The 27947-nt window shown below is 38.2% G+C and overlaps 1 protein-coding gene across 5 annotated transcripts in view; it reads left to right on the forward strand.

Annotated features, from left to right (window-relative positions):
- The window catches only part of NPAS3 (neuronal PAS domain protein 3), a 620517-nt gene extending 596147 nt beyond the window's left edge, over positions 1–24370 (forward strand). For 4 of the 5 annotated variants that reach the window (XM_061997548.1, XM_061997549.1, XM_061997550.1 and 1 more), the window contains 4 exons: positions 960–1066; positions 15983–16130; positions 20226–20353; positions 23061–24370. In XM_061997548.1, the coding sequence (XP_061853532.1) occupies positions 960–1066; positions 15983–16130; positions 20226–20353; positions 23061–24370 (1693 nt within the window). The remainder of the gene's footprint in view (positions 1–959; positions 1067–15982; positions 16131–20225; positions 20354–23060) is intronic. The other variant, XM_061997552.1, reaches the window with a different exon arrangement.
- The last annotated feature ends 3577 nt before the right edge of the window (positions 24371–27947 follow it).

A 27947-nucleotide genomic window follows, 5' to 3' on the forward strand; every position in this document is an offset into this window, starting at 1 on the left:
GGCTTCCCTGTTGGCCTTCCTCAGGATGACACTCCAGTAGTTTCATGTATCTGCTTATATCAAGAAGTTTGGTGTATTACAGCTCCCTTAATGGATGATAATTATATCTTACAATTGCAAAGTGAGATTAACCCCTATCATTGCAGCATATGAGATACTCCAAAAAGTTATTCTATTTCTAGAAAATAGACATACTTTTAAATACTTGTGTGAGAAGGACATCTTCCAATTGTTTTGTGATTTTCTGTACTGCATTTAAGGACACTGACATCTTGACACCCCATGACAGAAGTTTACACGTGCACACAGACACAAGCAAGCAGACACAGTCACACAAAGGTCTGCAGAAGAGATTTTGAAGTTTCTGTGTGCAATAAACAACAAAGTCCCAGTTGAAAGGGCCCAGAGTGAAAGCTGAGCTCCCAAATGAATTAGACTAAAAAAGATAACACCCTGAGGCATCTGTGTGTCTCAGCATTTAAATTATATCCCTTGAAATATCATTTTGGACTTAGTGCCAAGAAATAGTTGAAGAGCTTTTTCATGAATATACCCAATAGAAGACCAATCTGGTGAAATGAAATGTGTCTCTAATCATTTGGTATAAACATAAGATGTTTTTACTTTATTATGTAACCTTGAATTCGATCTTTTAATGAGGATTTTGGATTGTTGCTAATGCTTTCCAATTTCATGGAATTATACTGTCTTGGTGTTATGCTACAGGGAGAATAAGCACTAGAACTTAACTTTCCACTTATTTAAATGGATAAAATGATCTCAAGGTTTCCTTAAAAAACATATTTTTTTAAGACTGTGTCTTGTTTGTACAGATATTCCATTCAATTTAGTATAGTTATGAAAAAACTTTTTCAGAGATTTCACCTTCTGAGTCATTTAACAGTACTTGTATTCTTTTCCTTCTTGGATTACATAGGCTATATTTTTTTCCTTTTTAGGATTAGTGATTACATGGATCTGACCCCTGTAGATATTGTAGGAAAGAGATGTTACCACTTCATTCATGCTGAAGATGTGGAAGGCATCAGACATAGTCACTTAGACTGTAAGTACTTCCATTTTTGTCAAAATAATCTGATGTAACACTTTGATTGTTCGTGAACTGTTTATAGTCCATGACTGGGGTCTTTGTCTTGCATCTGCCGTTTTTATCATAGGGTTTCATGGAAGATGGCTCAAACATAACTTTATGTCTGATTAATTTTCAGGACTTTCTGTAGACATACAAGATTGTTCATTTACACATGCTATGCATTATTTTACTTGTTCAAAGAGGTATTACTTAGGCGAGAAACTCCCTAGCACAGAAAACCAGCTCCTGTCTTTGTTTATTATTTCTAAATCATAATGTGGGGGTCCAAAACTGCAGCATATTTGGTATTTCACCTTTTTTTTTTCAATACAGAACTGAGCTACAGCTTTACCAGTGTTTTAACCACACCCCTGTATTAACATCTAAAAGTCCTCCATCCCTATAGCATCAAAGTCCCTGTTATTTGCACAAGTAGTATCTGACCAGGGCAAGGATAACAGAAGTACAAAAGTGCTAAAAGAGACAAACCTAACCAGAGAGCATGTGCATATATGCCTGTGGGGAGGGGAAGGGAGGTTCAACTTGATTCCTTGTAATTAAACTCTTTGTATTCCTCGTATTAAAAGCCATAGGGCCTAATTCTTTTCTTGTTGAGATCTGTTGACTTCAGTGATGGTGCTCCTGATTTACCCTGGTACGAAAAGAGACTTAGGCCCATAATCTGTAATTTATCTGTGCCTGCAGTGAAGCCAGATAATTCTTTGGAAGTTTCAGTGACTGACTGCGTTTATGATTGACTTGTGTGTTTTTCTTAATGTAAAAGACTGTCTGCAAACTGTCTCTTAAATTCAGGGTCCCAGATTTTAATAACTCTACTCCCTCTGCACCCTGTCCTGTTAGTATTTCCTGATAAAAGGATAGCAACTCAAATACAGATACACTTAACTTTTATAAAACCATATGACTGCAATAGAAAGCAGTATAAATATTCAGTCTGAAAGCACCTTGCTTGATCTGCAAGAGTATAGGAGGATAACTGCAACTGGAAAGCAGGAGAACAGGGACAGCCTCAATAATAACATATGGCAGCTAACAACAATGTCAAGCTCTGTAAAGCTTTCAAATAGTCCCTGAAGTTTCTAGAAGGTAAAAGGCATTTGACATGTAATGGTCAGGTTAGATACATTTCTGCAGAAAAAAAATAAAATCAACTATCCAAACCAATAAACAAAATAATTTTGCATCATTTACATTTTGAGCATTTAATATCCAGGAAAATATGTCAATTGCTCAGAAATGAAGGAACAAATGCAGAAACTTGCTTACTACTCTCGAAACTGGAAATCAAAAATGACAAGTTGCACTTACACGGCACTAAGTGACTGAGGAAATAAACTGTATTTATGACCCAGACTTAACATACCACCTGGCAGAGATGAACATCGTATTTGAAAAAGACCCTAATCTTCTGAATGACCACTTCTCTCAGAAATAGAATATGCTTTATGAAACATTCATCTTCAGAAAACTGAGAGACCTGTGCACACAGTGTGACAGCAGTGTGGTCCAGTGTATAAGCACTGGAGAGACTTTGGAGACAGGAACGACTTCTAGAAAATCACTTCATCTTACTGTGTTCCTGGTCTCACTGTATGTCCAGTTTAGCTGATTGGATTATAAGCTTTATAAACACAAATATTTTCTCCTGTTATCAGCATCTAGCACACCGTGGTTCCAAACTTGGCTGTGTGGCTATAGCATAATTATTCTTGCTAGGCAAATTTTGTTTTAGAGTAGACAAGGCTAGTTATGTATTTCTATGCATAGTTGTTCTCTTGACTTGCAGGAACAAGATGTTCATAGAATAATTCAGGTTGGAAGGGACTCCGTGACATCATCTAGTCTCATGCTCAAAACAGTGTCAGTACTGATTCAAGCAAATTGTTTAGCACTTTGTCTAGTTGATCTTGAAAATCTTCAAGGTCAGACTTGCCACAATTTCTCTGAGTGACTTATTCCAATTATCCTTAATAAAGGCTTAATTATCCTCACAGCTTGGGGTTTTTTCCTTCTATCCGGTTGGAATTTCCTTGTTTTGATTGTGCAGCTCATGGCTTCATCTTTGCTGCTAGGTCCCCCTGAAGCCACCTCTTCAGGCTGAACAACCCTGGGCTGGTCCCACAGCCTTTAGTCACAGGGCAAATACTCCAGCATCTGACCATCTTGACAGGCCTCTGCTAAGTTCACTGAAGTTTATCAATGAGTTTTCTGCACTGGAAGCCTAGAATTAGGTTGAAGATGAATAAATAGTGATGAGAGGATGAGTGAAGGGAAATAATGACTTTATGTGATCTACTACCTATAAGCTTTTTAGTACAGCCCATGGAGCACATGGCTGATTCATGCTTAGCATAATGTCCAACAGGACCTCCAGCTCCTTTTCCAAAAATCAGCAATGCAGACAGTAGGTCCCAGCAGGGAATCAGTCCATCCCAGGTACAGGACCTTGCATTTGTCTTTTTATGTTCAACTCACACTCTGGATGAAAAATCAGCAAGTTTAAATTGGACTTGGGAACAGCTCAGGAAGTATACCTGCTCATTTTAAGTCCCACAGAAGCTGAAATGGTTCATCTATTTGCCCAGAGAGAGACGATCAACTTTTCTAGCATTTGGATAAAAACTTTGAGAAAAACAAGAAATTTCAAAACCGCAAAGCACTTCATAGCAACTTGTCCGTCCTAGAAAATCAAGTTGAGATCAAACAAGAAAATTCTCCTGATTTAGTTAAAATAAGCTTAGAGCTAAAATTCATGAATACAGACACTGTCTCTAGAAGGCAGAATCGATCAGAACTGCAGTTCCTCAAAACAGGCAGAAGATTTGTCAGTACAACGTAGGAAATAATTGCGTGAGATTGCAATGAAAAAAAGCAAGATTATGCAATAGTTTGAAGAGGAGCTGAAAGGTAAAGTAATGGTTAGAAAGTCCTATTGAAAAGTATAAATAGGATTTGAGAAAACAGCAAACCAAAAAGGTGTGTTTGATGGAGAACTGCAGAATGCAGATAGAAACCTTGATTGATTTTTGCAAGAATAATTTTTAAAGATTAAAACAAGAAGACTCCTGAACTGCAATCATAGGTATGAGGGTAAAAGGAAACAAACAAAACTACCACTCTGCCTATTCACTGACAACATATCATAAAAACATAGAAAAAGTAAGACCAGTACATCGTGCCTTCTCATCCAGGTTATTCAAAGACATCAAAGAGGAAAACAAGCAAAGAAGAAAATGTTGCACCAAATCTCACTAAAAAAAAAGTCAAGAGTGCTGTTGATGGCTTCAGATCATAGCAGTGCATTAGAAACTTTGAAAAACATGCCTTGTTAAGGCCATCTCAGATAAAAGAAGACAAAAGCGGTTTCAGGAATGTGACTGTGACAAATATAATGAAGAAGGTCTGCAGGACTATAGCAGTGACAACAGTCTTTTGTAAGGCTACTGCTGCCCTAATGAAGGGTCAGTTACAGTTAATGGAAAAGCTTTCATTGTCTTCAATGGACAGGGAAATTATGCACTGAAAAAGCAAATTTATATGGACTAAAATTCTGATCCCAGTGAAGTAAAGGCAAAAATTCCATTAGGTCCAGTGGAGTCAAGTTTTGTACTTAAAGATTTATGTTAGTTATAGCTGGATGCCTTTGTGGTTTAGTATAACAACATTCATACTCTAATGCTACATGTGCCTGCATTTATTCCAACACAATAATACATGGTGGTGATCCCACAAGTTATTGAAGCCTCATATTTTTCAAATGGATATAAAAAAAAGTTTAAGGATACTGTTTCTACCTTGTTTTATTCAAGCTTTCAATGACTGTGCTTTTTCACAAATCTCCACGTCCTAAAATTCTACCTTATTAATCTTTTCTCTATTTTATAATGCTTCATTGTTTTAGAAGTTTAGGAAACCTCATTTGTTTGTCTTCACTGTGTTTTTTTTAACAAATTACTGGTAGAATTCTGACAGATATCACTTACCATAAGTCAAGTCTCCTTACAGAGATTATAGTCAAAATGTTCTCTGCTCCATCCAGCATCATGGCTCAGCTGTTGATATCATAGAATCATAGAATGGTTGGGGTTGGAAGGGACCTTTAGAGGTCATCTAGTCCAACCCCCCTGCAGAAGCAGATCCACCTAGATCAGGTTGCATACGTTGAGCTGTTGATATGTGGTATGAAATACTTGAAGTTATGTATCTTTCACAGTTGTGCATCTTGAACTAACATCCTTGAAAGACCCTTCATACTCTCAGTTCTACTTTACCACTTACTAGAATGGAGAAGGTGATCTCATCCTCCCTTTCTCCTTACACCTGTGAACTGCATGTAAAACATAGGGCAGTCCATACACTTTTGCCAAGCCATTAGTCCCTACATGGTTAGAACTGCCCCTGTTCCATTGACAAGAAAATATCCCTGATCTTAGAGCTAGCAGGATACATTTTATTGCAAATCGATGTCAGAAATCAAGCAGATTCATAAAATTACTGTTGTATCAGGCCTTAGCACTGTCTGCAGAGCTCAGCAAGGGCAACTGTCCTATTGCTGCGCTGTGGTGTATGATGCTGTGCATATGTACTTCCCTTTGGTTTACACTGTTATCATACAGAGGTCCCCAACATTGCATTTTGTTTAAGAAATAAATTTCTTGCTAATAATGAATGTGTCTCGTATGCTGTAGGAGTATATGTCTTACACTTAATTAAAAAAAAATAACAACTTTCATTGAAGATCAAATACTTGATATTACTATTCAATGAAGGTCATTAAGAAAATAGCAAGGAAGGATAAATGTCAAGACCTCTGAAGGCAACCATGAATGTACCTTTGGACAAATATAAGACAACATGCGACCGTTGGAAATTTAATATCTTGCTTGTAAGAACACTATCACAAGTATGTATTGGTGTATAATATGTGCTTTTTCATTTTGGAATCCTAATTGAGATCTAAATTCAGAAACCTGACACTGACAAAAAAGATACTTGTTGTCCTCAACTATTGCTTAGAAAATATCATCCTGTTTCTTCAGGATTTGATTTACAGCTATAAGAAATACAGTTCCTCAGGAACGGTGAGCCAGGGCAGTTCATTTCCCCATAAAGCAAAGGTCTCTGATGAGTATGTTTGGTGGCACTCCCTCTGATGTACTTTATCTGGTTTCCAGTGGTTAGAATAATCCAGACTTTCTGAAAATAAACTATTCAACATTCACCTTTTTCATGGCTCCCCTATTTTTCAAGGGATATTATCCCCTCAGTCTGCTTCTAAATCAGTTATATATTCATGATTTTATGTATGTTCAGTAGAAAAATTCTATTGCTCTACAAAATACTGCTCAGTAGTTTAGCCTACCAGCTGCAGTTGAACTAACCCCTTTAACTTATGCACATCAGTAATAATTTTTTATTCTCTTAATAACCTCAAACACATGAAAAACAAATAGAATGAGTTGATAATTTCTAATGGTAAAATACACTTCACATATTTTGCTATCATGCTGTGGAATAACTCTGCAATGTCAAGTAGCACACAATTAGTAAAACTGTAGGGGGAAAAAAAAAAGTGCTTTGATCCTGAGGATTTTTTATCTTAATCAGATCGAAATTTCAGTGCTCTTGTAGTGCTTAATATCTTCAATCATCAAAAAATCAAACTGATTCCAATGTCAAGTTTTGCATTCTGGGCTGAAATAAAATGCTAAAATATACAAATGAATCTTATGTTTGTACAAGTTTATTATCATCACTAAAAAGCAAGATTGATTCTAAATTAGGCTGATAGAATGTCTGGTGTTTAGCTAACTCTTAAACCAAGCCCATCTGGGATCCTGACGACAGTTTAGTGTTATCTTGCTTTCAAAGTATTGCAGAAGTGTTGGTCTGACCACATGCACATTCTTCCTTTCTGTCCATGCTATGCGCCAGAAAAGATTTCTGCACTGGAGACATTCTTAACATTCTTTTAACTTGAGATAGTGATGATAGAGCAAAATGAGGGAATGGGAGATAAGAAATCAGAAGAAATGGAAACATACAAAGAAAACATTTTTGAAATTCATATGAGGGAAAAAAGGACTTTAGTTTTAGCCCAGAGATAGTGTTTGTTTTTCAGTCCTAATTAATCTTAAAATGTGCATCTAACCAAGAGTGTGTATGTTTCGTGTCTTTTAGCCATGATCTGAAATCCTACAGATGTTGTGTTTGCTCCTGCAAATGCTTCTTTGGGTATGAGAGATGTTGATCTAGCTTAATTTCTTTGACTGCTCTCTTACCAAAGCTAGTTACTTTAAAAGAACGGAGAAAACACTCTGCAATATGCAATTATATACACCTTGCACCCTTGTTTTCTCCACAATACACTATTAACTCATGGTTCATTCATTCCATGAAAGAAGAGAATTTATCCTACTGCTTACATTTCTGTAAGCATTTCTGTAAGTTTGTGGAGGACAGTTGTCAGTATTGTAACATTTGGTGTTGTAATTATCCATACAAATATATAAACCTTTAAGCTGCTAAACCTAATTGCAGAGTATTGCCTTCTGTAGCTTAGCAATATACAGTTATTTTGCAAGATGCCTCAGATATAGTTTCCATTGATAACCCTTTAACTTAATTCCTGATGTTATTTCATCTTCAAATTAAATTATATACAATGCTGATTATTATGTTCCCATTTCAATTTGTAGACTTGCCTTTGTAAGTCTTCCATAGCTCATAGTCAAATTTACACCTAAATTCTTCTCTTTTTACATTCAAAAGGGCATGTAGTACCAGCTGTATAAGTGCAGCTACTGCATTATGGGGCTAGAGAGTGAAGACTGAGCTCTGACTTCTGCTGGGAACCTCTAGGGGAAATACCTTTTTACCCTCATTGCTGAGGTTCGCTTCAAGATTACTGAGATCAGAAGTGTTCACCACCTTGTAGCCTAAGTGAGAAAGTGTTGCCTCACTGAAAATCCAAGGACTGATTAAGGTGAAATGCTCCATCTTAAAAAAAAAAAGTGAAGGTATGAAGAAAGTGTTGCAGATCTTTCCAGAGTACCTTAGTGCTACTGGATTTTTTTAATCTGTTTATTTTTCCAAGGTCTAGACTGTTGACCTTGTGTCTCTGAGGGAGTCAGTTTTCAAACCAGAAGGATATGAAAATAGCATCAGTGAGATGTGTGGCATATAACAAATGTTTGACGCTGTGGCAATAGGTCTTTATTAGCACTTGTTTGAAAGAACCTGCATAAGTCACATGTGGCTTTGCCATACATGAGTGATACTGCCAGTGGTGGATCAATGTTGGTTTTGATGTCTGATAACTTGTAAAGTGAGTGGGCTGGTGTCCAGGACTAGGGCACAATGGGCTTTTGGGAATGCCCTAAAAAACATCTGAAGCCTTTGTACCCAGTGTTCACAGATTGGTAGATATTGGTTCTGAGATCCTAAGATGCTTACTTATGCAGAAGCTCTTTTATTTTTATTTTATTTTACAAGGGAATGGGTTTTGTTAGTGCTAAGCTATCTTTTTAAGGCTTGTGGAGAATGTTTTGTTTCCTTTTCTTTTTACAAGTCATCTGATACAAAGGGACAATATGCTTTAAAAATGTCTATTGTTGTTTACTACCAAATGCGAGATGATGATGAATCTGGTAAGATGGTGGTTAGAATGGTGTTTGAAAATTCAGTTGTGTCATGACATTGTGCTTTGGATCCCTTTCCTCTAGCAATTAGGCTGAGAAAACCACTTATTTCACTTAGTCCAAGTACTCAAGCAGGGTCCCCTGTCCCAGAGACAAAAGTACATTTAAAGAGATCCTATCCCTTGAAACAGACCATCTGTAACCTGTGAAATTCAAAGAGAGAATTAATATTGCTGCCAAATTGTTTCTGTGAAACTTCTCTCTTTTTTCCTATTTGTAGGAGATATAGTTGTATATAGTCTGCTGATACGTTTGGTATGGAAGGGGTTACGTTCTAAAGTCATTAATCTTACATAGGTTGTCATATGACAGGCATTAATATTAGTGGAGAGATGGAGGACAGATTTAAGTTTCTTGAGCAAGCAGGGCCAAATTTCTCCTCTGATGTTGCGTTTTAGTAGCTGAGGGCAAAATTTGGATCTGGGATTTCATTTTCCCCTCCAGTTTGAACAGAGAGAGTTCATTAATGATAATGGAAGTTCTGTCTGAAGTTGATGTTCAAAGCAGACTTGGATTTCTAAACGACCATTTCAATATTAGCAGAAGGAAATCACTTTGTGGCAGAATTGAAGTTTTACAAGTCATGGGGAGACAGGCAAATCATAAGGGAAAAGTTAAGAAAGAGAGAAGAAAACCTAGAGAATCATAGGCAGACAAATCTAGTATTCATTTTTCAATCCACTTTATTATTAAATCTATAGAAACAACAGAGTTTTCTGTTATGCAAGGTGTAAACTTCCATGGAAGAGTGCATGTAGTGATACATTGAGTTATATAATTATAATTTAGCTATTATGTTTGATCAATATCTACATAATATTTTAAAATAAACATCCTACCTAGTATTATGCATTCTTGTTAATATTGTTAAGCATAATCATGAAATTGTAATTTTTAAATTATGTAACCACCATGAAAGGGAAAGGGGAAGAAAAGCATTTCTGTTATTTGAGTAGGAGATAATGATTTGTCTTTAGTGCTGGGAAATACTTCTGTGATTTTCCTGGGTTTTAATAAATTTGTATTGCTGCTGTAAACTGACATAATGTAAACTGATAACATAGGGTTGATTTTAAACAAAACCTCTTCCTGGTACTTTTCTGAGATAATTTGCAATCAAATGAAGGCAGGATCTCTAGCAGAGGCTTGGAATTTTCAGAGGACTGGAGTACCACTGTTGTGGGAATAAGATAGATTGCAAAATCCATTACTGTTTTTCCGAACTATTTTCATTATTTACAGTGACTTTTCTTTCTCCTAGCTGGACATGTGGCATGCAAGACTTTTCTCACTGTATTTGTCAGGTGATGATCTTGAGCTACAGACTTCAGTCCTCACATGAATCCACATTTTTTTCAACAATTTGACTCAGACAACTTTTAACATTTGATTTTCTGCAAAGTGAGGCAGGAGAATATTGCTTAGTTTTTCAAAAATCCTAAACTGTCTAGTTTTTCTAAATGGATTATTATGGCTTTGCTTTTGGGTGTTGTTTTTCCCTGCGAAGTTGTTGATATATATTTTTGTCTAATTTGTCAGGTATTTATGTATGTAACATCTCTACACTGGCAGATTAAACAGTATTCCAGCATTGCAGAAGTAAGCAATGAACCAGTTGCCACACCTAGCATTTTTAGAGTTCCTTTATATGCCTAAAAGAATTATCCCAGGTGAGAATTTGGATACCAGTGAAGTACAGTTTTCTTTCATGAGTCTGATCTTCTATTTCCTACTTGCCTTTGGAAAAGATGAACTTATATTTAGGAGCCACCAATTTTTACTGTCTAATATTCACATCACAATAGTAGCCAAGTCTCAGTGTTACTCATACAATACATGTAATTCTTCCCAAACCTAAAAAATACGTTCTCTGTCCAGCACTCAGGCCTTTCTCCCATCATATGATGTAAGTAAAATGGAGCTTTCTAAAGATTCCCAGAACCAGTATTTTTATAAACCATTATCGTCTTTCTATTTTTAAGAGAACTCTGTCAAGATACGGTAAGTCACACAGGGCTGGTAAAAAACTGTCTGCAATGAAGGGACGTAGAGCAATGTCCCATATGGGGACTTTTGTAATGCAAAGGTGGCGTTTGTCTCCAAGCAATCTGCCACATTTTTGGTCTGGCACATTTGCACACTGTCCTGGCTTACCTCCCCTCCTCCTCACCCCACTCCAGATAGGAGATCTGAAATCATATAGATGGCACACGTTTACTCACCTGAATGTCTACAAATCTCCTGTCATCTAGCTCACAATTCTGTTTAAGTTACAGACATCATTTAACATTCCTAAATATTGCTCAGTACTTCCTTTTTTCATTGTGAAAATCCAATTTGTGGATACCCACTATTTAAAGCACTAAACTCACTAATTGCAAAATCTATAGAAAAGTCCTTACGACATCAAAGACTCACTTGATCCTCGGAGCTGTTATAAATGAAAAACTGTCTCTGTTACAAGCAAATAAGGCACTTAATGCACTCTTTCTGGCTGTGATGCTATTTTTCCTGTGGGTTTTGAAAATGACCTTCGTGTAAGCATCAAGGACTGTAACTTTTCAGATAAAGAAACTTGTTCTTGTTTTAAGTCTATGCCAGGTTCATTCCCCTGTAGCCCACAGTTTTCAAAAGCAGAAGAAAAAGTAATCCAGAATTAAAAAAATAAAACCCCTTCTGTTTCCAGGATGAAGTTACCCTGTCAGCTTGCCTTGGGCTTTAGGTGGAGAAGTGGAGATTAAAGAGTCAGTATTCCTTTTCATGTTTCGTCTGCCAGTTTTGTGAATGTAGAAAGAGTACTTGTGGCTGCAGCTAAGTATCCAACTATGGTATTAAGTATGGCATTTTCATCCTCATGTAGTAAATTAAAAATATTCTTACAAGTTTATCTCAGGGGGAATTCAGCATCAATACCATCCAGTCATTGATAAAGGTATTTCAAGGAGAAGGGTGAATAGCGCAGCAGATGTAACCTCAAAATTTTCACCAATTATAAAGAGACTCTTTGTGAAGCTGTGTGAATATGTAAGATGATCTCATCATTTCCTATTTACTCAATACTTACCTGAATGCGCAATATAGTGTAGCTTTTAACTGCATATGCACATGAGTAAAATGTCCTTTTGTAAGAGACTTCGCTAAAAGGCTGCTTTTGATACACAATTGCTTCATCTCCTCTTCAAACTGAATTAAGCTACTTCCTCCTTTTAAAACACAACTCACTATTTAGAAGCTTTGGCTTTGATTTCTCAGAACAGCCTTACAGGAAGAAACTATGTTCTTCTTCTTTTTGTAACCATATTTCTGAAGACAAACTTGTACTGATTTATTTTGATTTTCTAACAGAAATAGGTTCCTGAAAAGAACACTGACTGCTTCTTCTTCTCCATGCTCCTTCACTCCACCGCCACAAGAATATTGCTGTGCACAAAGCTACCAAGGAAAACTGAGATCCTTCTGTTGGGAACTGTGTACATAGCAATATATTCATACACTGAGAAATGTGAGATGTTTTTTTAATTCAGAGCGTGACATACCATACACTTTTTGCAGCCTAACCACTGAATTCAAATTGGGTAACTACATTACGTTTCAGCAAATTTTCAACAAGTTCAGCACCCACCATCTTAAGGAATATATCTGTGCAGCTAATGTAAAGGTCAGTAGTTTTAAAAGATTAACTCTCGAATATACCTGTCTGTATATGTAAATACAAAACCCAATTCTGCATAATCCTATGTAACTTCAGTCACACAAGCCATCCCACTGATGTGGTCACAAGTCTCACCTTCCACCACACTGCATTGTCTGCCAGATGTGGAACTCCATGGAGAATACAAGTACAAATTTAGAACTCTTTACATTTCTCAGAGTACAAAAATTGTCAGTAAGGGATATGCCTTAAGTACAGTCTGCGTTAAGTTCAGGATGTGGTCCACATGCATTACTTTTTCAGAAGTTTATGCTAAGCTTAAATGCATGGTCTATTGTTAGCAACTTCACAAGCACAGCTGACAGTGGATATAATTATTTACTTTCATTTCTTCTTAAAATCAGTAACTTTATTAATGGACTCCCTGTGCCTGCAAACTTAAGATCATCAAAATGAATCTTTACTCAGTAACACTAGGGTATCAGTAAACCAGATAAATATCACCTCCTGATATGACCTTCTAGTTGCTTGTTTACTCAAAATTCTCATCTAATTCATAAATTTCAGCTTGACAATGCCAGCAGTTGAAAAATACCACACATTAGAAAACATTTCTTTTTTTTTTTTTAATTCTTTCACATTTGTCATACTGATAAATTTCTTCCCAAGCTATAGTATGAGCCTTCAGAACTGGCTTGAGGCTGTCTAGCGCATCTCAAAGGATGTAAGAACTAGATTTAGCAGCATGGCACAGCTGGCCTGCTGGAGAATCTCTTTACAGAGTGTTTTTATATTGAATCGTGGGACTTCTTCCTTCTGACCATGGTCCACAAATCTCTCACATGGAATGTACTTTAGTCAGATGCAGGAAGGAAAATCCTGTGTATGTGGTAATATATCTGGGCTGGCCAAATAGAGAGCAGGCAATCGTAGGCAGATGAACTTCATGGAAAGCTCATTTTCAAGACAGCATTTCAGGTAGTCTTTGGATATATAGTAATTTGGGAGCTCTGGCTGGAAATGGTTTGTATACAACTCTGGTGTACTGAATTCTCTTTCTTGAAAAAGCAAGAACCTTCTCCTTCAGAAATAACTCACAAGGTTTTAATTTCCCCCTTTTTTCCCATAGTTCTGAAATGAATGCTCTGTTCAGCTCATGACATAGACTTTCCCGGTGTTGCAACAACCAATAGGAAAGGTACTGAAGAAGGAAGTACTTGCCTAGGAAATGGACTGAAACAACTGGAGGGGCTGGGTCCTCATAGCTATCACTATGCAGAATTGCAGCATACTCTTCAGCTAGTGACTCACTTGGTACCTTAACTTTCAAATGTGGGTGAGCAGTTGTGAGGACTCATCCTTTGGTGTTTGTATAAAATGGTATATTCTTCAGATAAAAACTGTTATAAAGACAGCAGTATAATTAGTAGTTACAGATGCATGTAGATTTTACTAGATTCTACACACACCTATGGGTGTTTAGGTTTCCAGAAAAAAAGACAATATCACTCCAGATATCCATCCATATCAGTTTTACTGTCAGCTGTAAGCAGAGTATTTTGAATGTCCTATTTTACTGAAATGGAAAAGTCTACTGTAATCAAAACTACAGCAGTACTTTTCTTCCCTTATTCTTCATAACTGATGAAGTCGGGCTAATTTATGTGAGATTGTTTTCTAAAGTGGCATACAACATTGCTTTGACGGAAATGCTGGGTAGTCAGTTGTTTGTGTTTTATCTTTATTCTGCTGTATAATGAGGTTTTGAAGCGAATGAATTGTCATAGCAGAATATTTAGAGCCTGGAATACAAAAGTAAAAATTAAGGAAAACTTTTGCGTAGAAACAAACCCAGTAAGCTAGAGGTTGTTGAGACACAGCAGGACTCAGATCACGAATTTTTTTTGATATTACAGATGAACTTAACTTGCATTTTTCATTCCATTTATACTGAGCTTTTTTACATGCATTTTTTTTAATCAGTAGTTGAAAAATTAGAATGGGGATTGAGGTATCCTTCCAAGTTAAAAAAGTGCCCAAGTTTACATGGCTACCTTTATAAATAATTTTTTCTGCAGATATCTGTTGTACATGAATTTGGATATAGATACATTAATGTGTATAATTAGGGGTATAGACGTTTGGTTAACTTCAAAGCTCTAAAGTGTCATTTATCACATTTATGGTACAAACTTAAACTGCCTTAAATACCTATTCTTTTCCAAAGTTACTTTTTTCTTTTCCCTCTACAACAAAAAAACAAACAAAAAAAAACCCCAAAAGAATGAAAATGTACTTCATGAAACTATTGTATATGAAGCACTTATTAGCTGTAATTAAATGGACAATATGAATTTACTACATCTTTAGGACTCTGGCTTGTTCTGGTTTAGAGCAAGATGATTAATGCAAATACATATTACTTGAGATAACCATTTAGCAGCTAATTTAGCCAAATTTATTGCAGCAGTTAGAGGTTTTTCATTTCAGCAGCCGGAGACAAGGACATGGCAGCAGCGGCAGGGTGTCTGTGAATGCGCAGTGCCCTCTAGTGCACGGCGGGCCGTGGGCAGCGAGTCTCCGACTATTGTACCCGAAGTTTGCATTGCCTGGGGGGTTTTCCAAACCGTGCTGCTCCTTGCCACTGAAAGAGTTCCAATTCATTCCCACCTCCTGACGCTGAAGCATCAGATACAAACCAAACCTGTTTCAGCTTGGCAATGTTTTGGCTGAAGTACCACTTTAAACATCTGTAATTTTAATCCTTCTTTCTGTGAGCATTTAATAGCAACGTTTCACGTTACTGATTGCTTTCACTTGTTTCTCTGTTTCCTGGCATGTTTCAAACATCGGAGAAAGCTGTCACTCTTTGACTCAAATGAAGCCATTCTGCACCTTCCTTAGGCCTCTTTCTCAGCCTGTTGGTGGATTTACTTTGCTCTGGTAGAAAATAAATTCTCCAGACTTTCCCCTCACTGACCAATGGAGATTTGGTTCATCTGAGAACTGTAAATTCTGTTTGACAAGATCAAAGAAACAGATGTATAAGTTCAGTGGTTGATATTGCCTGCAATAAGGAGAAATGATCAAAGCAGCAGGGGTAGAATATCTTCCCAAACCTTTCAAATATCCAGAATCTCAGAGAGGTCTACCTAGGAGCTATGAATAAATCACATATAAATTTGCCTCTTCTTTTTTCCTTTTCTTTTTTTACAGTTTGACAGTGAGTGCATTTAAAATGTCCACACAGTAATAAGTATTCTGCAAACCAAAGAGATTTGTAGTCCTTTTTACTTTTTTTCTTCCACTAGACTTTCCAAAACCAGATTAAAATTGTACTTTAAAACTTGTATATCAAACTTCAGATCCTGTTTGCCATTTCACTGGCAATGCTGCATTAAACCTGAAGGAAGCGAAGTATCTTCTGCTTATACTTACATCACGTTATACAGTGAAGATCATGCGTTCTAACATGTACTATATCTTACTTTTGTTTTGTTTGTATTTTTTTGCCAGTGCTGAATAAGGGTCAGTGTGTAACAAAGTATTACCGCTGGATGCAGAAGAATGGAGGTTATATCTGGATACAGTCTAGTGCAACCATAGCCGTCAATGCCAAGAACGCAAGTGAGAAGAATATCATCTGGGTCAATTACCTTCTTAGGTAGGTCTTCAAGTCACTTCTCTCACTTAAACTGCTGTTTCTGTTGCTTGTTTCTGTTGGTGACAGCTTTAGGGAAAAAACAGTATCCTACTTGAGAAAGTTAAGGAGAAAAGCTTTCCATATGGTCCACCTCAAAAACAGTGCCATTTGGTTGTATTTATTGAGACATCTGTCATGTATCAGTACACTCATATATTCGTGAAGTATTATACTGCCTTAGTCTTCAAATAAACTCTTCACCATTTTATTGCATGCCTCCACTGCCCTGAAATCTACTCAACCTGAGCTCAAAGATAAAAATGATCCGCACCAACTTTTAGTAGTTGTGTTAAACCTGGTATGAAGTGTTGGTCACTGGTTTATTTGGTTATTGAAAATGTACGGAAGCAAACTTCTGCCTCAAAAATGTTTCTCAATAAGGTGTTTGCCAGTTCCGTCCAGAGAGAGGAATTTTCTCAGGAGAAAAGCCTTGAATCAGTATGTTGCTCCTGTAACCATCAGACAGGATGCATACTGAAAAATGCATAAAGAGGATTTAAAAATAAACTATTTTAAACTGTTAGAACTTTTTAAAACAGAAATAGTAGTAATATCTTGAATGAAAGGCTCAACCCTGAGAAATTCTATTTTACCAAAGCATTTTTAAAGGACTGGTTTCTGAGCTCAAGGGAAGACCAACAGTTACTGAGAGACAGTGAATTATAAACCTGACCTTTCTCATCTGAAAGAACCTTTCAGCACATTCTATTTTGTGAAAACGTTCAATAAGGTTGGAGGATTTTCTGTTTCATTCCAGAGCAGAACAAACAAACAAATAAAATTTGAAACCTTGAGATAGTCATGAAATGCAATTGTCATTTTCTGGCCTGTTCTCCTTTTAAGTTGCTTGTCATGGTTTGTTACATTGCCTTTGATGCCATGAGAGTTCAAAGTGATGTCTAGGGGTTAGATTGTGACTTATTATGCCAAGTCCAGCAAGCCCTGAAGATACTGTGCCTGCCCTAAACTTGCATATTGAAATACTTTCGATTCCCCTTTCGGGGAAGAGGAGAAAGCAACCCCTAGGAGGAGAGCATTGACTGATACTGTAGGAAACCTTCCACAGCAGCAGAGAGTTCACTAGGGCTTCCATATTTCTGTCCTGCTACCATTGAGCACAGGCATTTCTGAATATATCCTTACCCCGCTACATTTTTGTCTCTTTTTGCAAGAGTGAGGCAAAATGTAGCATTTCAAGAAGTCAGCTTACACCTGCTAATTTTGAACTGGAATTACATCTTCACTGCCCCAGTCCTTCAAAATGCCTAGAAATCTGCTCATACTCTAGCTGAAAAGGAGGTCCTGTCCTGGTTTAGGCCCATCAGGGGACAAAAGACCAGGATTAGACTCAACTACCAAAGACCTGAGGATTGCCAAAGGGCAGGGAGAGCTTAATTGCCGCTTAAGGTCCAGGACAAAACAGACCAGGCTACTCGGCTTGGGGAAGAAAACAGAAAATAGTTTAATCCAATACCAACTAAAGTGTAACCATAAAACCCCAAAACATAACAAACACAAAACAACACAGAGTGGTACAACGATTAAGAGTCCGACCAGCCCTTTAAGACTACCTTTTCCCCACCCCTCTCCTCTTCCCGGGCTCAGAGCCCTGATCCCAGTGTCTTTATCTCCTCCTCCCCCTGAACGGCCCAGGGGGGCGGGGAGTGAGAGTTTCAGTCAGTCTATTCCCATAGCTTCTGCCGTTTGTCCCTCCTCAGGGCAGGTGGGCTCCGCACCAGTCCTCCCTGCAAGTCCGTGGGGTACCTCACACACACGGCAGCCCTCCACGGGCTGCTCTGACGTGCATTTATCCCCAAGGCTGCAGCTCCTCTCTGCCTCTCGTGTGGATCTGCTCTGTGGCATGCAGGCTCTCCAGCACGGCCTGTGCCATGGCCGCCTCCCCACACAGTCTTGTCCATATGAGTGCGCTCACATGGAGCTGCTGGTGGCTCTCAGTCCTGCTATTGCCCTCCATGTGTTGCAGGGGCACAGCCTACATTCTTGCCATGGGTTGCAGAAGGGTCTCTGGTCTGGCGCTCCTCATTCCTTCCTCCTTCTCTGACTGTGGGGTCCGCGTGGTCGCCTCCATCTTGTATCACTCTTACACTTCTTCAAATTCCCTTCTTTAAATAGTGATGACAGAGGTGCCAGATTGGCTCAGCTGGGCCAGAGGTGGATCTGAACCCAAGACCTGGCGGGGGGGAAAGTCTGAGAACTCGTTACCGGGTCTTCACTGCATCCCATTCCCCTGTACTGAGAAAAAGCAGCTCTTTGCTAAACCATGACAGGTCCATAACAGTTGCCTCTGTCCCCTTTGCTACTTTCCTGACAAGAAGTGAACCTCCACAAACGTCCCACAAAATTGTTTTCTCTACCAAGGGAATATACCTAAGAAAAACAGAAACATGATGTAGTCCTCCCTAGATCTTCTCCCAGAACCTATTTTTCCTGCTGCATTCCCTTCATGGGTCTGTTAGGAAAAGATTAACTTATCTACTGAATTAGTATTTTTAATTTAGATTTCTTCTAGTACTGGAATCCACAAAAGATCCAAATGTCCAAATGATATTTTAATGACAGATCAAGGCATAATTAGGTCTACTCTTAGCAGGAGTACTGGTCTGTATACATTTCCATGCATTAGAAAGTATGATTCAGCTGTCTGTAAAAGGATAGACTAATTATAGTGACAGGGAGGATTAATGCTGTTCTTGTTCTAGCAACTTGTTATTCACCCTGTGAAAGCCCTCAAACGTCTTTTGCTTCGAGGGGGCAAATTTGGGGACTACCCTGGGATGCAACAGAATAAAGTCACTTTGTGAGGACAAAACCATAAAGATGACAATCGTAAGAATGGCATTTCAATGTGAACTGTGTGAACTCTGAATTTTCACAGTACACTGTAATAGGCTGAATATGGGCACACTGTCATTGTGATAGTGTGTCAGTCACCCCCAGTGCTGCCTCAGGTTGCTGGCAGGACTGCAGATTTTCTGCTCTATCACCAGGCTGGAATTTGAACTGCACAGAAATGCTCACTTATTCAAAAATTATTAAAGACTGTTTGTTTTCAGTATTCCTCTGCCACTTATGTCTAGCTGTGTCTGTTCCCCTACCTTTGCACAGATTTGGGAAAGGAACACATTTTAAAAATTTCAGACCATGAAGGATCCTAGCTTTGGGGTGCTTTTTTTCACTTTCTCTTGTAGTGTAGCTTTTTTACATTGCAGTCATGTTCGTTGCTAACAAGTCACAGGTGAGCACCACACGAGCAGATGAAGATATGATTATAATGGGTGTGTTGACAGTTCTTTATCCCTAACATATGCATCTTAACATGCACATGTGTATCTGTCATGCAGTTAGAGTGGTTGCTTTTGGTTTGTTGGTGATGTGGATGCATACGTGCAGCATTTAAAAAATACGTAACCTTTTTTATCTATTTTTTTGGCCAAATTCTTTTGAGCAGTGGTCATTTTCTCTAGCCTTAACTAAGCACCTTCTTACTAACTTTATGTATGGTGTACTTGATTAAAGTGTGGAAAAGGGGAACACTGAGAAAAACAGGTATTGAAAGGGCTCTGGCAAGGTTGATAGAGAACATTGGTACAGAGATAACGCTAACAGATATTGCCAGTGGGAAGAAAACATTGGAAAAGTTAAAACACTCCCTCTGTCCTTCCAGGCACAGTAATGGGATCAAAATCAAGATATTTTGTTGTTGGATAATTACACAGTGTAGCTTTACTGTTAGATATCACACAAGCCATGGTGTCCCACTTCAGTAAGAATGCTTTGTTAGCTCTAAAACTTCACTAGAATCAAACGAGTGTTAATAATTAGTCAATGTAAGTATTTGACAGCAGCATTAAAATAAACCTTCATAAAATCCCTGCTGAGGATGGATTGGTTCTGAGGAGTCAAAAATGCATGTTTCTATGTTTGTTGTGCTATTCTTCCTATGTTCTTTGTTCCTGAGCTTTGATATGAAAAGCGAGAAAAAACATGAAACTGCAGATCATCAAATCATGTTTATATTTTCTGCCTCCCCTTCAGTAACCCAGAGTACAAGGACACTCCAATGGATATTGCACAGCTTCCTCATCTGCCAGAGAAAACCTCAGAATCCTCTGAAACCTCTGACTCTGAATCGGACTCAAAGGACAACTCAGGTAGCATATGTGGTGTGTCTTTATATCCACAAAAGACTCATATCCTGAGAGCCATGTGACTGTCTTTCCAGTTGCTTTTACTACTCAAGCATTGTTCCATTACAAAAAAACACACAAACAAACAAAAATTAATTCCTGCAAAATCAGTTTGGAAAAAAACTAACAAAATCTTATAATGACCTCAGCATTTCCACAGTATCTCCATTTCCTCAGTATTTCTCTTCACTGTGTGCATGGATCCATGCCTATATTGCACTGAGCTAATTATTCCATTTCCCAGCTAAGCTTCATGAACAGGTATTGTGCCTTTTGCAGAAGACCTGGGATTGTAACTGTTGAATATAGTTCTAGTTCTTATCCTTCCACAGTAGGCATACATTCTGAAGATAAGTTTCTACTGTCAATCTTTATGACCCTTTTTCCCGTATAAATACATTTTTTAAGAGTCTCACTAGGGATCAGTGAAGATTGCAAAATTTGAGGGTTTTCTTGGGTTAAAAGAATTATATTTTATTGGAAGGTATAAGTTCAAGCACTTCTTTCTAAGCTCTTTAAGTCTGGGACTTCAGCAGGTTTTTAAAAGCTAAATGTACTTATCAAACTCAATGTGTAAATTAGTCCTACAGATGGTCCAGTGCACAGATGGTTCACACATTCGCCATTCATTTTCAAAGTGGTTACCAAGGCACAGGTACAAATCATCTGGTTTTGAAAGGAGCATGTTTTCCTGTGGCCCAGGAGCTAAGGATGTTACTCTGCTGTAATATGTAGTATAAAATCTGATTTTTCTATCATGTCTATGATAACAAAAAAAAAAAAAAAAAAAAAGAGAAAACAATTAACAATAAAACAAAAGCAAGAGGAGGGTCAGGCCTTAATGTTATATGATATGGCTGTTCTCTTTCATCTTTTGCCTTTATTTGTTCTCCTTTGACAGCTTGGTTTGATGGTTTATGTCAACATTAGGCACATATGCAGGCTTGTTTCCCCCCATCATTGAGAACCTCTTTGCCCATTCCCAGTGCTTCCTTTATACTGCCTTGTTCCTAGATAGCCAAATAACACAGATGTGGAGACGAGTTTGCATTTCCCATGTGCATTTCTCCAAGTGAGAAGTGCATTCATGACTCCTAAGACTGCTGCAGAGCAAGAAAACGCTCTTCAGAGGTGCACAGATGATTACAATCTCAGAAGAAGATGTTTTGGAGTCTTGGAAGAGAACAGACAGGGGGTTGTTTCTTACAAAGGATAAGAGATGCAAAAGGATCTGAGGTCCGAACAGCAAACCAATAATTTCAGTTCAATCTTTAATAAAATCTAGGCAAATTTTGTGCAGCTTTAGACTACCTCACTCTAAGCCCAATCTTGACCAGCTAGAAAGCATGCCTTGAAAGAAAGCAGCTTCAAAAAAAGAAAAAAAAATAGGAAAAACTCAGTCCTAAAGGGAAGAAAAAACTGGGTGAGATTTAGGAGTTTGTGGCTGTTAATTTGCTTCCATGAGTTTTATGTTTTCGAAAGGGAGAGTACCTCTGCTGATGATGATTCAAAGAAAAATCCCACTAAATGACTTGTGAAGAGCATTGCCCTGGGTCCTCAGGCAGCTTCCCTGTCAAGCCTACCTCCTCCAGCACGTCTAGGAAACTGTTTGGTGCTGACATGGCTCCAGGAGTAACCAATCTTTAGAGGAAAACTGGCCCTTCCCCTCCCCTCCTAAAGCAAGTACTTGGCTCTGATGAGTGAAAAAACGTCTTTTATTTCCCGACAAAAGATTTCTGGCTGATGTGTGAAAGACAGGGTCTCCTGAAGCCTTCCGTGACCCTTTCAAACATAGTATGATAATGGAGTGTATTCAGTCTCAAAGCTGCTTTGGCTGTCTGAGTCCAGCGGGCTGGAGTGTTTATCTCATCCATATTAGAATTAGGTAAAAATCTAAACCACAGCTAAGTTAATTCAGGCAAGAAGAGTGACAGCTTCTCAGCACTGTAGCTGGGCTGTTTTCAATGGTCTTTAGATGATTTGGATCAATCATGAATTTAATTCATTGCCTGATTTTTTTTCCCGGGGCAGGGGGCACGGTCATTATTTGCTGCCCTTCAGAGGAATATGAGAAGACAGTCAAGCAATGTAACAAAATTATTTTAACTGGTTTATTCATTCACATTTATACACGTATGACCTGCTTCTCCTCTCACTCAGAAGGAAACCAGCAGTAATTCCACTGAAGTCAGAGACACTGTGCTGCTTCAGAAGTGGCAATGGTGAAACAAAAATGAGAGGACTAGAATCTTCATTGGGAAGCAGTAGAGGAGCTCGATGCCTGCCCACTGTAGAGCAACGTGGGTGTGAAAGAACAGTCACCAGAACATAACAGTCACGATGGGATTGTTCACTGACTTCTTTTTGGATGACGCACCTACAATGTCATTGTGCTCACAGTTGTCAAAATTCTTCTTGTTCAGCAAGCAGATGAAAAGGCCCCCTTCAATCAAGGTGCAGGCCATGTAGCATAGGCTTTTAGTGCATTAACAGTCTTGAATCAGAGAGATTCATGGTGATGTCCCAACATAACACTGCAAAAAATTGTGTCTCTATGGAAGAGAATGCCTTTTGCCAAAAAAGTTTAGGGCTATCAAATTTATTGGTAGGTAGCTGTCTGGAGTTGAGTTATAATATTGTGTTCTTGTTGCTAATGTTTTGTTTTACTTTCCTTTTGCTCCAGAGGACAATGAGAACTCAAAGTCAGATGAGAAAGGAAACCAGTCAGAAAACAGTGAAGACCCTGAATCTGACAGGAAAAAGTCAGGAAATCAGTCAGATAATGAAATGAACTGTAATGATGATGGTAACAGCTCAAGCAACCAGGACAGCAGGGACAGCGACGACAGCTTTGAAAACTCTGACTTTGAGAATCAAAAGGCCCCTGAGGACAGTTTTGGCACTCTTGGCTCTATGCAGATTAAGGTGGAGCGCTATGTTGAGAGCGAGTCAGACTTGCGGTTGCAGAACTGTGAATCACTGACCTCGGACAGTGCCAAGGACTCAGACAGTGCAGGGGAAGTAAATGCTCAGTCTTCCAGCAAACATCAAAAGAGGAAGAAGAGGAGAAAAAAGCAAAAGGGAGGCAGCATGATCCGGAGAAGGCTGTCAAGCACCTCAAGTCCAAACGGACTTGACTCATCTTTGGTGGACCAGCCCCAGCTGCTCTCGTCACCAAACAGTGCCTCAGTGCTCAAAATTAAAACAGAAATCTCAGAACCTATCAATTTTGATAACGATAGCAGTATTTGGAATTACCCACCCAACAGGGAAATCTCAAGGAATGAATCACCCTACAGTATGACCAAGCCCCCCAGCTCCGAGCACTTCCCTTCCCCCCAAGCCAGCAGTAGTTTACATGTCTCCATTCCAGACTCCGTTCTCACCCCACCAGGGACTGAAAATACTGCCAGCCGTAAAACTCAGTTCAGCACCTCATCCAACTCAGCCTTGGCTCCTGTGTCCTCTGACCCTTTGTCACCCCCACTTTCAGCGTCTCCACGGGACAAACACCCAGGAGGTCCCACAACTTCCAACTCTTTGTTGTACACTGGGGACCTGGAAGCCCTTCAGAGGTTACAAGCAGGCAATGTGGTGCTTCCTTTGGTTCACAGGGTAACGGGAACCCTTGCTGCGACCAGCACTGCTGCTCAGAGGGTCTACACCACTGGCACTATTCGGTATGCTCCAGCTGAAGTTACTTTAGCCATGCAGGGCAACCTCCTCCCCAACACCCACGCTGTTAACTTTGTTGATGTTAACAGCCCCAGCTTTGGGCTGGATCCTAAAACGCCGATGGAAATGCTCTACCACCACGTTCACCGACTCAATATGTCGGGACCGTTTGGAAGTGCTGTGAGCGGGGCCAGTCTGACCCAAATGCCTGCAGGGAATGTGTTCACGACTGCCGAAGGACTTTTTTCCACTCTTCCATTTCCTGTGTACAGCAATGGCATTCACACTACACAGACTCTGGAACGGAAAGAGGATTAAAATATGACCACATACTGTGTTCAGTGTTATACTCTGAGGCATAGACTATGTTTTAATTTAGACCTTTAATTCTAGCACTTTGAATTTGAGCAGGTCAGCTTATTCTCTCAATATGATGGTCCCCATTTCATTCCCTTTCTCTTTAACTTGACTTATTCTTTAATGTAAAGATATTTTTTTATTTTTGCCTTCAGAGAGTCAAAGTACCAGTTGCCTGCCATTTTGTCTTCTTCTAAGATGTGTGTTTTTTCCTTTGCATCTTTATTAAGATGCCTTTAATATGTGTATGCCTCTGCCATAGAATACTCAGTGTTGTGGTAAAGAGATTTTAAAGTGACAACCATTGGTTTTACTTCAAAATGATCTTGATATGATCAAGATTAAAAGAGACAAGCATAAACAATGTGCCCTGTTTGACTAAGTCAAATGAAAAGGGGTTTTTGTTCCTAATTCCTTTAAAATAGGGGATAGTATTTTAGAATTTTATGCAGAGTTTAATTCTCTTTTTATGGTTAAGATTTTCTTACTTGCACATAAAATAATTTGGGTTCTTAAAAAGTTAATTTCTGGCCTGTGACTAGAATGTTAAAAAGTTGGACTAAATGTTAATTACTGAAACTTTAACTTAATTTCTAAAACCATGGTGCTATCATTTATTAATCTCTAATGTCTTCATACAATATGCAGCTTGTGGGCTGGGTTTTTTGGAAAGAATGTGTTCCGTACTGGTTTATAATCGGGTGCTGCAGTCTCCTTGGTTAGTTAAGACAAAAGCCCTCATTAACGTTTGCTGCAGGACTTTAAAATTTTTTACCTCCAAGCTAACAAGCATAGCCTCACATCAAATTTAAATGGGTCAGGAAGCCTTTTTCAAAAAGTGCTTAACAACAAAAAACTCAATTTAATTGACGCGAGGAGCAGTTTCTTAGGTGCATATTGTTTTGCTTTATTTTTTTCTCAGTGTAACTGAGGCTAATTTTGCAACATCAAATAACACTTCAGAGTAAAAAAAAAACAAAAAAACCCAAAAAAAACCACCCAGAAGAACTATTTAACATGTTTTGGTTTGTTTTTCATTTAATATTATAGAGGGAAGGTTGTAAATTTCTTTTTGTTCTTTGATTTGGGTATTTTTTTTTTGTTTTTTCTTTATTTCTAGTGTTGAAACCAATATGTTTTAAAACTAAAGAATGGGTTAATAAGCTTGAAATAGATGACTACAACTGAAAACTGCACATTAAGGAAAAGAAAAGAAATCTCCTATTTTGTCTTTGTTGCCAGAAATCACAGTGTAGTGTCAAACACTCCAAATGACTGTCAAATATAAATTCTTCTTCCACTCCATCTTTGGCAGCTGTTTGTTAAGGCATCTAATAACAGATGTGAGAACTGTAATGTGTACAATGTGTAAGTGTCCTTGGCTGTCAGTCCCATTGCAGTTTCAATGTGTGTTACTATATGCAGTATATACTAAGCTAATGTAGTTGTTTTGTCCTTTGTCTTCTCTGTGCTTTATCTCTAGTCCGGAGTGGTAAAGTCCCATTCCTGCAGTCCTAGTGAACCAGTGATTCTTGGGGGTTAGTGGTTTTTGTGTGGTGGCCTTCCTCTGTAATGTCACCTTATGCTGCTTCCACTGTCTGTATACTTTTAATTTCTGCTGTTGCTTTGCTGTTGTGTATTCTCAAACCTCTCTCTCCCCCTTCTCCCACACCTCCCCCCACTTTTCCTCTCTCTTGTTCTCTCACTCTCTCGTTCTCTCTTCTTCATTCTCAGAGATAAAAGACTCTTAACTAGCTCAAGGTTAATGGAGCCATTTTTCCCACAGAGGAATTCTGGGTATGACATACTCTTCCAGTGTACCCTACAATGCACTGCAGAGTAATGCTCAGATATATTAAGCAAATTGACGCCATATAGCCTCAGTTGTTAACATTCCCAGAGTCCCTTGTGCTCGAACTGTAAGCAGAAGGTGCATTTCTTTGGTTTCTCCCAGGTATGCTGGCGGAGTAATACGTAAAGCAATTACCAGTGAGATAGGAAATGCTTTCAAAGGTCGACCAGCATTGTTTAAAAAGGAAACTGAGCTTAGAATTGTCATATGTATTTGCTTATGTGTGCAATGCTAATATATTAACTCAGCTGTCCTTTGAATTTTTGATCGCTCACTGCATTGAGTCAATTCCTGCAATAGCTTTGAATTTGAGAAGTAGGTCCAAGCCACAGTGGAGTAACAGCGAAAAAGGGTTTGGACACCACAAATTTAATTAATGAGGTCTTAAAGGTTCCATTGGAGGGATTTGAGTAAGTCTGAAAAAAAATAAAAGGACGAGCGAGCTGATTAGGAAATTCAAAGTTTAATTTTGGAAGCTCTACTCTAGCTATGGAACAATCAAAGGAGTGCACCTATCAGCTACAAAGAACAGCTAGACAGCTGTTGTTGTTTTGGGTTTTTTTTATAAATGTTTCTGTGTTGTGTCAAAATGATTTCTGGTGATTTAAACTAACAGATAATCACAGCTGCTGTCTAAATCCATAGTGTTTAAAATTACAAAATGAAAAAAAAAACTTCATTACCTGTGAAGACTGTGTCTGTGTTTTTAACTATTTCTTGTACAAATATATGAAATCTTTTATGAGGAGACTGGTGCCAAGTAGCTGAATAATGGGGAAAGGGATTCTGTTCGTATAAATCTTAGCAGTGTTACCAACTCTACAATATAAAAACAAATTAAAATGTTAAAAAGTGACAGCTATGGTACATTTATTTTGTGTTAAGCTAACCGAATCTAACTTCTTGAGTGCCTGGCTTATTTGAAACATTTTTTCATTGATCATTGATAATGCTGCAAATCAGAAATGTACATACTTCATTTACAACAGGGTTCTTTTTATACTTTTGTAGATTCTCATACATGTCATACATGGTTGTCTTTATGTAACTTAATTTTTTTTCATCCCGCAGGTGCCATTTTCATAATAAACTTCTCTTGGATTTGTTACTATCTGGCATCATTTCTTTTACATATAATCATCCTGACTAATGAATGCTGGTAGTATTTGTTTGAGCAGGTATTTTTTAATTGCTTTGTTAAAAAAAAAAAAAAAAAAACCACAAGAAAAAATAACCAAAAAGGATAAAGCTAGATTTTATTAATGCTTGTGAAATGAAGAAAAGAAGCTGTTCGAGATGTAGGTTAAGAATGCTAATCCAAATACTACAACAAACTTGCCACCATCCTAAATTTTCAGCTACCCCAACTCATTGTCATATTGAGCATTTTTATGCACATTATCAAAGCTGAATAATGGACCTGCAACATTAACCACTATAGAAAGTGTGCATTTTTTCTTGATTAATGCACACTGGAAGAGGTCAGCTTTTCTACATTAATCATTTAAAATGCACTTTATATTTTCTTTTTTGTACTCTACAATGGTACGATGAAGCTCTTCAGTCACATTATATCCCATCTGGGCTGCTGATTCCTTTAAATGTGTGCTTTCCTCCCCCAGACTGGCAACATGTAAGTTGTTGGTGTCATGTGGCTAGACTTTCTGCCTTACAAGTCGAGGACAA

This window comes from Colius striatus, chromosome 6 (genome assembly GCF_028858725.1).
Source record: "Colius striatus isolate bColStr4 chromosome 6, bColStr4.1.hap1, whole genome shotgun sequence".
Classification (NCBI taxonomy): Eukaryota; Metazoa; Chordata; class Aves; order Coliiformes; family Coliidae; genus Colius; species Colius striatus.